The sequence below is a fragment of the Psammomys obesus genome, unplaced genomic scaffold (assembly GCF_907164565.1).
Source record: "Psammomys obesus unplaced genomic scaffold, mPsaObe1.curated_primary_1811, whole genome shotgun sequence".
Lineage (NCBI taxonomy): Eukaryota > Metazoa > Chordata > Mammalia > Rodentia > Muridae > Psammomys > Psammomys obesus.
The window spans coordinates 2,399,101-2,410,648 of NW_026585685.1; the positions used below are offsets into that span (position 1 = coordinate 2,399,101).

The 11,548-nt window shown below is 49.9% G+C and overlaps 1 protein-coding gene across 2 annotated transcripts in view; it reads left to right on the forward strand.

Moving 5' to 3' along the window:
- Nucleotides 1-10,565, forward strand: part of Igsf3 (immunoglobulin superfamily member 3) — a 93,358-nt gene extending 82,793 nt beyond the window's left edge. For both annotated transcript variants that reach the window (XM_055628435.1, XM_055628443.1), the window contains 3 exons: nt 2,417-2,824; nt 5,362-5,844; nt 7,406-10,565. In XM_055628435.1, the coding sequence (XP_055484410.1) occupies nt 2,417-2,824; nt 5,362-5,844; nt 7,406-7,656 (1,142 nt within the window). In that variant the 3' untranslated portion in view covers nt 7,657-10,565. The remainder of the gene's footprint in view (nt 1-2,416; nt 2,825-5,361; nt 5,845-7,405) is intronic.
- Nucleotides 10,566-11,548: the final 983 nt, after the last annotated feature.

Consider the following 11,548-nt stretch of genomic DNA (forward strand, 5'->3'; position numbering starts at 1 on the left):
ACACACACACACACACACACACACACACACACACACACACACACACACGTACATGGGCGTATTTGTTGCCTGTCTCTCCCATTAGATGAAGCTCCCTGACTGAGTGCAGGGACTTCGTTTCTTTACCAGACTCCCAGCAAAGCAGAAGGACTGGGGATAGAGGCCCAGTGGCGGCCTGACGCATGCTGAAGGCAAGGACACCATTCCCTTCTTTCTCTGAGCATGTCCTGTGTTCTAGAATCCCCTCTGGCCTCACAGTGACATTTTCTGCTCTTTCACTGGTGCACAAAGCAGGAAGTCTACCTCTGAGGTGCTTCCTGTGGCCATCACTGTGTCCTGGGTCCAGCCTGCTTGCCTGCAGGGCCACATTTAACCTTTAAATTACCCAGGCTGCTCTCAGACTTGCCACACAACGCAGGCAAGCCTTGACCTTGAGATCTTCCTGCCTCAGACTCTCAAGTAGATGAGGTTACAGCCCATGCTGCTGGGGTATCTAAGAGCTGAGGGCATCTGTCTGGCCCACAGTGCTCTCTTGCCTGCTCTGCCTCTGCCTTCCACCCCAGTGTGTCTCCATTAGGGCGATGCTATTCTTGCTCCTCGGATCCCACTTCCCAAGGTTTCTAGTCTCCAGTCTTTTACCTTTCTCACTTACGATGCCAGGAAGCTCTTCCGGGGTCCCAGATATGTTGGAGAGGTTTTCCCATCTGAGGCTGCCATGGAGCTAAGTGAGACAGTACAAAAAGGCCATAACAATCCCTGTCCTCAAGCATAGTGACGTTCCTCCTGCAGGGAATTTTAGCACAGAAAACTAACACGACACTTTCGCTTTTTCAGTTGATTTTATGGTTTGCATCTTTATCTCTATTTTTCTGTTCCTTGTTGCCCTCCCCTTTTTCCTGCTGAGAAGGCCTACATTACTGAGCCTTTGCAGGCAGTGTGTGTCTGTGTGGGAGGGGGATGCACAATGAAAGCATCATAGTCAGCGATGGTGCCACAGTTAACATCTTACATGTATATGTTGGCCAAATTGTTGAAAAGTCAGTTTCTTCTTCATTTTGTTTTTTGGCCTTTTATTTGCAACAGCGATCTCCTATGCATTATGAAACATTTAGACAGCACTGAGGAGCGTGAACCTGTCAGGCTCTTGTTCTCACTTGGGGATGCTGGTCCCAAGACTCTTTTGTGTGTTTACAGTCATGGCTGTTAAATCTACTGGTCCTGAGAGGTTCATCGGGGCCCTGTGTGAAGTTGCGGGCATGCTATCAGCAAGAGCCATGGTTCACGACACTTCTTCCATGGAGGGGCACCGTGTTCGTGGGTGTTTAGCTCTCCCAGAACCATCAGTGCCATCTTTTCTTTGCTGATGTCATTTGTGCTCTCTCCACCCTGAAAAGGAAGCGCTTTGGAGGCCAGGTGTCTATGCATATTATACTGGGTTTTCCTTAGCAGTTCCTTTGTGTTTCTGGCTCTATATAGTCCAGCTATCATGTCAACTTCAAAGTTTACCCCTAGCCCAGGCCTGGTAGTACCGGCCTGTAATCCCAGGTCTTCAGACAGCTGAGGCAGAAAGATCACAAATACAAAGCCTGCCAGACTACAGAAGCTCAACACTGTCCTGGGCAATATACTGAAACCTTGTCTCAAAACGCAATTTTGAAAGGGTTGGTGATTGTCCTACTTACTGTTCTATTGCTGTGAACAGACACCAGGACCAAGGCAACTTATTGGAAAGCATTTGATTGGGGGCTTGCTTACAGGTTCAGAGGGTGAGTCCATGGCCATCATGGTGGGGAGCATGGTGGGGAGCATGGTGGCAGGCAGGCAGGGTGCTGGAGCAGTAAGCGAGAGCTCACATCTGATCCGCACACTCCAGGATGGGGGGGAGTTTCAGGGAGGAAGGGCAGGAGGGGAGAGAGAGAGAGACAGACAGACAGAGACTGACTGGGAATGGTGTAGGCTTTTGAAATCTCAAAGCCCACCCCTAGTGATGCACCTCTCCCAGCAAGGACACACCTCCTAATCCTTCTTAAATAGTTTCACCAACTAGGAAACCTAGCATGTTCACCCTCAGGTTTACCCCTGTTGGGAGAGGCGCTGTCACTCTGCCCTTCCCCGCTTCTCGCTTGCTACCTCTTCAGTCAACCACATGCTTTGAAGTCTGTGTTGTTAGTCTTTTATTGCTTATGTGAGGCTTCCCTTCTCATGTCTTCATCCTTGAGGATTCTGAACCAGAGACAGCTGTTGCTGAACACTGGACCCCCACATGGCCAGGGATTCAACACACTCAGGGGAACATGCAGGAGAAACATGTCCATGACACTGTCCTGTGTTCCAAGGGCACCTGTTCAGCCACCCTCTCAATGGTGCTGTGCACTGCTTGCTGTCCTGTCACGGTATCTCTTTCCTCCCTGTTCAGACAGCCGCCTGAAGCTCAGCCAAGCCCAGGGGAACCTGTCTGTTCTGGAGACTCGGCAGATCCAGCTGGAATGCGTGGTCCTGAACCGGACCAGCTTGGCCTCCCAGCTCATGGTGGAGTGGTTCGTTTGGAAGCCCAACCACCCAGAGCGGGAAGTAGTGGCCCACCTGAGCCGAGATGCTACCTTCCACTATGGCGAACAGGCTGCCAAAAACAACCTGAAGGGGCGGCTGCACCTGGAGAGCCCATCTCCTGGTGTGTACAGGCTCTTCATCCAGAACGTGGCTGTGCAGGACAGCGGGACCTACAGCTGCCGAGTGGAGGAGTGGCTGCCAAGTCCTAGCGGTGTGTGGTATAAACGGGCTGAGGACACCGCTGGACAGACCACTGTCACAGTCATGCGACCTGGTAAGAAGCCTAGCCTTCGGTGTATCCATGTTAGGAATATTTTAGGCACTTGTGTCAGGTGTGTATCTCGTCATGGTGGCCAAATACCTGACAAGAAGCAACCTAAAGGAGGAAGGGTTGATTTCACAGAGAGAGCCTGTCATGAGGAAGTCATGGCAGGAGTGTGGGCAGCTGGTTACACTACATCCATTAGGAAGCAGAGAGACATGAATGTAGGAGCTACTTTTTCATCTAATTTATTGGGGTGTCTAAAGCCTCTTCCTCCCTTCCGCCTCCCAACCCTAGATAGGCGAGAAAGAAGGTTAGAAGGGAAGGGGGATGTAGACCTCTTAGGACTTAGTTTTGTCTGGTCAGAGTTCTTCGGGAAAGTACCAGTCTCAGCCGTCAGGTAGTCCAACAACAGCAAATGGTGACTGCGGCAGGACTTACAAGCAGCCTTCTTCCTCCTCTGACCCTTTCCTCGAAGCCTTCCCTCTGGGCTCTCATATTTATACCCTCTCAGAGTCCTCAGAATTCCACTATCTGTAGCTTGCAAAGACCATACCCCACACAAGGCGTTTATCAGCTGTGGACAAACTAAGGCAGTTCCAGATCCCACATTTGGGACTAAAACAAAAGTGCATTTACATAACTGAGTTTTTAAAGAAACCCAAACTTCCACTACGTGTCAACCCTTCGTGGCTTTCTCCTTCCCCGCCTTCTGTTCAGGCCAGGCCCCAGCCGGTGGGGGTGTTGCCCACATTTCGGGGAGGTGGGTCTTCCCCTCTCTGACTCTACTCTGGAAATGCCCTCACAGACTCCCTCAAAGCTGTCTCTCCTAGCTGATTCCACATACAGTCAACAGTAGAGGTTAACTATCATGGTCCTGAATATAATTAGTCTAAGAAATTATTTGCAGTGGAGTATACGAACATTTATATTATACGTTGCATTCTAAATTCTCTCAACTTGTTTTCCCTCTGAATGGAAAATTGTGCGTCTGGCTTTGTCCTCCGGTGATTAGATCTTTTTAATTAGAGTAAGAGCCAGCAGTTAATTATTCTAGGTCATATGAATGTTTTCTTCTTAAAGCGTACATTTAGACCAGAACAGGTGGTTAATGTGAAAGAAACCCTGAAACAGGAGTCATGTGTTCAGAAGTTGTGCAGGTGACTTTTCCGTGGAAAAAAGATAGTCTTTAAGCAGAAAGCAGGGAGTACCTCTAGCCTCTACTCTCACTCCCAATAATTTCATTGGCACTAATGTCCTTCTCATGTGGCCTTTTGTTCCTCTGTCTTTATTGCTGTTCCTGAAGTGTGTAAATGCATACAATTACTGGGTGTAGTTATTGCTGCATTTAACATATAATTAAGGCTAAGATGAGCAGAGTCCCTGTGTCTCCTGCAACATCGCAGCCCTTTGATCCTTATCAGAGCAAAAGGTCACCGTCCCTTAAGGACATGCAATGGAATTGAACTTGCAGTCTGTCGGTGTGAATGCTTCGCCTTGTAGCTTCTGGGCGTGGTGATGTTCACCCTCGTGGTCCGTGCACTGTTGCAAACTCTTCTTGTGTCACCACATCTGATCTGAGCTGCTCTTGTCCCTGATGGCATGTTGGAGAGTCACAGCTGTGTTATGCCCCATTCGTTCACCCACCTCTGTCTCAGGAGAGGGCATCCAGTGGCCGTGCTTGTCCATGCTGGAGAAGTCCCCTCAAGTTATCCTTTTCTGTGTGCATAGTTGTACATAGAGAACGGCAGCTGAACATGCTCCCCCAACTCCCACTCACAGGGCAGATCACCAGTATAGCCTCCCCCAACCCCCACCGTGGAGGGGGAGGAGACAAACGCTTAGAGAGCCAGCCAGGTTCCTGCCAATTAGATTGATATTTAGTCTTGGTACACCCCCAGTGGTGGATTTCTCTAAAGAGGGAAATGAAGCCTGAAGGGGATTTCTACACAGCTGATGAAAGGAAGCTGAGTGGACTCAAGTTTTCATCTTGACGTATGTGTGATTCCAATGTGGCCCCTAAGCCTGGGGCCCTGTACACAGTCTAAATCACCTTGCACCTCTCCCCCCTTCCACCCTCTGTCTCTTGTTTATTTATGCATTTATTTAATCATTGAGTTTATGGGGGTGGTGAGACAAAGTCTCTCTGTAGCTCTGGCTGTCCTGGAATTCTTAGACCAGGCTGGCCTTAAACTTACAGGGATCTTACAGAGATTGCCTGCCTTTGCTGGGATTAAAGGTTTGTTTCATGTGTATTTTATGTGGATCAGGAGGTATTGGATCTCCTGGACCTGGAGTCAAGGGTGGTTTAGGTGGTTGCTCTGCAAGAGCAGCAAGTGTTCTTAACCATGGAGCTGTCTCTCCAGAACCCTCCTTTCTCCTTCGAACCCAGGGCAACTGGCTTACTGACATGAGTTCCGGGCAGCTCGAGCTTTCCTATCAGTCCTGCATAGCAAGCTTTACCTGCTGAGCCACCTTTCTGGCTATTTTGTTTGTTCTGAGGAAATGAATCAGCCCCTTCTCCCTTCTCTGTTCTTGTTCCTCCTCAGACGCCGCTCTCCAGGTGGACACAGTGGTCCCCAATGCTACCGTTTCTGAGAAGGCAGCTTTCCAACTGGACTGCAGCATCCTGTCTCGATCAAGCCAGGACTCCCGCTTTGCTGTGGCCTGGTATTCCCTGAGGACTAAAGCTGGGGGAAAAAGAGGCAGCCTTGGCATTGAAGAACAAGAGGAGGAGGAGGAGGAGGAGGTGTCGGAAGAAGAGGACCATGAAGATCCTACTGAGAGGACGGCCCTGCTGAGCGTGGGACCTGATGCTGTTTTTGGTCCCGAAGGCAGTCCTTGGGAGGGCAGGCTGCGCTTCCAGAGACTCTCACCCCTGCTGTACCGGCTCACCGTGCTCGAGGCGAGCCCCCACGACACAGGCAACTACTCCTGCCGTGTGGAGGAGTGGCTGCCCAGCCCTCAGAAGGAATGGTACCGGCTGACAGAGGAGGAATCTGCCCCCATCGGCATCCGTGTTCTGGACACAAGTGAGTTTCTTCCCCAGTTACAGCAGAGAGCTGTCACCTGTTGTCCCCGTAAGGGCCTTTGTTGAGATGTGGTAGAATTTGACACACTAGCCCACATAGCTGACCCTCAGTTACCCATGGAAAAAACAGGGCTAGGGATTAAAGTGATGAGACACCAGATGGCTTTTGTGACCAACCAGACTTCTGCCCGACTCTATTTCAGTAAGATTTCATTGTCCGAATATCTCTATTGAAGTTTTTTCATTACACGTTAGAATGGCAAGTCAGTCTGCTGTGAATTAGCAAGTGTTTCTGGACTCACGGGACAGAGAAAAGAGGTAAAGCCCGTCAATCATGCTTTTCCTCATGCTTCTTGGTCACTTTTATTTTGGAGGCTGAGTTAGGGCTGCTGCGGTAGGTTTGGCCCAGTTACGGAGACTAGCTTAGAAGGATCGTGCTGGGGAGTTTGGAGGCAACAAACTGTGGCCTCAGAGTGACCCCTGTGTTCTTCCTGTGAAGGACTTTCATTCTGAGCAGAGCCTGGAGGAAATACTCTTTCAATTGACCTTCTGTCAAAATATAGAGTAGATCAGGCACGAAATGGTGTTTGCTCTAGTAGAAGCAGCTTAGAATTCAGAAACCTAAGAAAGCTCAAGCTTTCAACCTCTTTTCAGTCAAAATGATGTACCTCATCATGATAATCTGAGGTCCGAGCTGCTCAGCTCTCTCTTTGCCTGTATTACCTCCTCTTACCATCAAATTAAGTGAGACGGAAGTTGTTATGAACTGAAACTGGATGACCACCAGTAATTTGACACATTTGCAAACTGTAAGTATAAAGTGTGAGCTGACTCTTCTCAATAATTCTGAGGGTGTCCGACCGTACGATGGGAGGGAAAATAGAGGCAGCCTGAATCAAATGTGCATCCAGCATCAGAAGTCAAAGAGAAAGTGTTGAGGCCACACTGGATGTCTGTGGACGCCGGTAGGTATTAGGCTTCATGGACATGATCACTGAGAGGCCAGGTTCCTGCCAAGGGCAGCCCTGACCTGGTGTCAGGGCTCCTGGTGTCATTCTCTTCTGTATCCAGCTGTAAGTCCACCCTGTGGAGCCACAGACCCTGAGCACTGTGTAAGTTGATATTGGTAAGCAAGTGTTTTCTCCTGCTCAGCTGCTCCCTGGAGCAGGCGGGAAGGGAATGTGCTGGATCCCTGAGATGGAAGTCTACAGTAGAATAGACACCACACAAGGACATGTGAGAGACCCCCTTACCATGCAGGGTGGTAAGAATGAACCACAAGTTCCCAGTCAGTATGCTCAGCGTTAGTGTCTGGCTTTCCCAGCGGCGTAATGGACCTCAGTGGAAATGGAGGGACTGCATCATTTGAACTTAGGAGTCACAAATGGTTGGGATGTTGTGAGAAAAAGAACAAGGGGAAAGTCTCCCAGTCAACAGTGGCAGGGGGAGGAGGGCTAGGAGGGGTTCTGGGGTAGCATCTTCAGGGCAGGTGAGGTCTCGGTCGCGGGGAGCAGGCCCATGTGGTCCAGGCTGCACCCTCACGTTTCCTTGCTGCCTTTCAGGTTCTACCCTGCAGTCGCTCATCTGCTCCAACGATGCCCTCTTCTACTTTGTCTTCTTCTACCCCTTCCCCATCTTTGGCATCCTCATCATCACCATTCTGCTGGTGCGCTTCAAAAGCCGGAACTCCAGCAAGAACTCAGAGGGGAAGAACGGGGTGCCCCTGCTGTGGATCAAGGAGCCGCACCTCAACTACTCCCCGACTTGCCTGGAACCCCCTGTGCTCAGCATCCACCCTGGAGCCATAGACTAAGGAGGTTGTCCCCAGTGGACATTGCCCGTGGCGGGGTCCGGTCAGGGGAGCCCTGTGGGCTTCTCCTTGTTGCTTTATGCCCTGTGACTGAACAGGTGACAGCACGAGAACTTCGAAGTTTCTCTGCAGGAACCAGCCCGACCTGGCACGTGTTGGAAGCTCCCAGTCATGGAGATGACCGCCTCAGGCGGCAGCCCTGCTTAGCCGTTCGCGTCCAGGTGTCGTGAGCCCAACGTCCTAGGTTTCTAGTTTTTGGTTTGGTAATGTAGTAGTGCGTAGCTCCAGGTGCCGCCTCTACTCACCAGTCTATCTCGTGTTCTCAGATCGGTGCTACGGGGTTTCCTGTTCTGTGTAACGAACTCTTTTAAGCCCCTTTGGTCGTCTCCGTTTGGATCCCATAATGTTGTAGAAGCATTTCTCTCGCAACTGATAAGCAAGAGGAAGACGGCTTCATAGTAACAAGGAATCTCTTCCAAGACATTTTTGTTTTTGCACATTTGAAAATGCCACCCGTGGATCAAAATACACCCAAACATTTTTTTAAAACTTTCTTAGCAAGACTTGAAAAATATGTGTAGCGTGGGCCCAATTTGTATCTTATCTTTTCCCTCAGCCAGAGTTGTTGGAACCACTTTATAGTCAAGATGAAAGCATCGAATTTTGCTTCAAAGGACTGTACATGTGCAGGAGAAACCCTGCAGAACCCCATTAGGAGAAGATGGTATCCCCCCAGCTCATCTGTCAGGAAGGTGAAAGAGGCTTCAGTTCCGAACTTGCCAAAAAAATAAACAAGCCACCTTGGAGGATGGGTCAAGGGCTCCGGACGGCATCCAGTTTCTGAGGGTTAATCAAAGGCAGTGATAAGGGAGGGCAGGAGGGAGGAAAGGCGCTGACTGTTGGGGTAACTTTGGCAAGCTCAGTCTCTCGATACCCCGAGCAGGTAGCTTTCATCTGTAGGTGCTTTGCCAAATCTTCAAGGGGGACATGTCCAGTGAACAGAAGGGCTGCTCCCACTGGAGCACTGTGTGCAGGCCCAGTGGAGGGTGCTGAGCTGTCATACTGAGCTTGGGAGAGAGGGCCAGGAGGGGTCTAGCCTCCTGGAGAGGTCAGAGGCATACTTGGCTCTCTCTGTCTTCCTGCCAGTGAGCCTTTCCTCGGAGATGATGAGGGCTTCCGTATTCATCACTGCTCTTTCCAAATCTCACTGCTGTTGGGATATCATCCCAAGAGGGGACCAGGTGCAGCCTTTTCATAATCTTTGTTCCCCTAGTGTCAACGGACAACTGAGAGCAAGTGTTGTTCCTTCCCTTTGCTGGAGTGTGTGCGTTCCTGTGTGTACGTGTGTGTGCATTACTCTGTGTGTGTGTGTTGAGATTGTATGGTTGTACTGGTGGCTTTTAATTTTCTGCCCACAAATCCAGAATCCACTGCCTCCACTCCATTAGGCCAGATGCTTAGCAGCCTTGGCGCCTCATCAATCACCAATGCTTCCTTTTGCCTCTTGCACACTCTGAACATCTTGTGAAGCCCTTTCCTCCCCATCCTTCAGCAGCCATACTTTCCCTTGGGAATTTGCATCCTGAATCCCGAGATAGAGCCTCTTGGGAAAAGCTACCCAAGATTATATGCAGTTTCTGCAATGCCTGGTCCTGCGAATAAATGGAAAAACAGAGGCTGCAGGCCTTTGGGCCATGTGGTTACAGATTCTGGAAAGGGGGCTGCTGGTTGTAGGCCGTGTGCTATGTGGCAGAGGAGGGGAGGCAAGATGCAGCCCGACAGTCCTTCCTCTCTCCTCCGGGTCCTCTAGTTCTCTGAGCAGTGTCCAGGCAGCACCGGCGTAATCCCTCCGGTGCCTGCACTGCTGGTTCTCAGTTATGCTGCATCAACACATTAGAGGGACCCAATTGGCTCAGTCACGAAGAAAGAATGTCTTTTGTTCTGTTCCTTCCTTTCATGGGTGTGGGCTCTTGATGGGTAGTTGCTGACTCCTGATTTTTAGGCTGAGTCAACTCGGGAAGATTGACTCTGCCTCTGAATGGAATGACGCCAGAGGGCTGGCCTGGATTAAGGTTTCAGCTCAGTTCTGTAGCAGCAGCAAACTGATGCTGCACTTCAGTATGTGAGGCACCTGCACGCAGGACGTTGGCAAGGAGCGAAGAAACCGAAGTCAGTATTTTAACAACCGCTTTTTGCTTGTGTTTTCTGTGGAGATGGGGGATGCAATCAAAGGTTGAATTTAGCTTTTTATGGAAAACAAAAAACAAGAAAAAACCCTCAGGACCTCTCTCTGTGGCTGGTTCTACAGACATGTGATGTCAGATAAATGGCGATGGTGCCCTCCAGTGGCTGGAAGGCCTCACTGCACATTGTCTGCTGGGGTTTTGGTCTTCTGAGTTCAAAGGACTGAACAGAGACTCCTGACATCTGTCCTCTCCAGTGTCACACTTGAGAGAAGAATCTCCACTGTGCTAGGCACGTCCCAGGACACTCTGTGACCACACCCTCTCTCATCAGGGTGTTCTGTAGCAAGTTTTCATATTCGTTTCGATCAGCGGTTCCTCTGCGTTCATTGTTGAAGAGACGAGAAGACTGCATGAAGTAGAGAGCTGTTGGTTTGTTTCGTTTTTTTAAAACAGAGATATTTGTAAGCTGCCGCACAAAGACATTTTCTATACACTGCAGAGACCTGTAGTAAATGATGTTGACAATAAGCTGTTTACATTTTCTGGAGTCTGATGCCCTCCTCCTGCCCCTCCCTGAGCCAGTCACCTCCTGCTGTGGGACTGTGCTCGGTGGGTGGCCTGGAGTTCTGCCCTCGGCATTGATGTACCAGATTCGAGTTTTACAAGCTGTAGCTTTTCTATGCATGCCCTCACCCAGCCTAAATTATGTTTTTTTTTTTTTTTTGTACAAATGATAAAAAAAAAAATCTTTCTCAAGACATTTGCCACATGCTGAAATGTATCACAACTCTGTAGCTACCCCATTAAGACTGATGTCCTAGAGCTATGCCACAGCACACCCCGGGGCCCCTCAGGCAGACCGAGAAACTGACACTGTTAGGGGTTATGTGACTGGCTTTCCTTTGGTGGGAAATTTGTGGTAAAAAGATTCTGACGAGAACAACTGGCCAGCTCACGAGGGCCTCTGCCCCACCAGCCTTCTCAGGCCCCATTAGTGTTAGTGAATGGAAGTGGTCAGCAGGCCTTCTCCGGGGTGGACAAGGATAGGAGCTGGACAGTCCCAGGCAGGGGCACTGGACCCCAGTCACTGCTGCGGCCGACAGTCATGCCAACTGAAAAGCACCGGATATTGCAGGCCCCAGCAGCAATCACACTCATTCGGGTTTTTGCAGTTCTTAGAACATGCAGGGAGGAGGGGACAGAAGGCTGACCGCAGAGGAGGTGCACCCTCCTTCCCCCTCCCCTCCCCTCTACCTCGCCTTCCCAAGGCTTGGCCATTTGCTTTCCTCTGCTCTCAGCCCCGTTTGCTGTGTCCTTATCGGTTTCCTGCAGCCGCTAGCTTGGCCACAAGTTAAACCTTCAGCTGCTTGCTTATCCCTTGGGTGCCCACAATGATTCCGTGTTAAGTCTTAGGCATTATTTTTGCTTATGAGGTGAAAATGTGACTGCTTATTTCTTAGGTACCCACAAAATGGCTCCCTGTTAAGTCTTATGCATTATTTTTTTTATGATCCCTCCCTCCCCAAATGCCCTCTTTCTACCAGGATCTAAATTTTAAAAGGGAAGTAGAGTATTATGTAGTCAGATTACCCCTATTAAGCCCTTGGTTAAATGAACATGCACCTCCCCATGAGGCATATGATAAAATTGACCATCTGTATGTTTGGGCTTAAGGGCTGTATCTTGTCACCATGTCCCAGATTCCTACA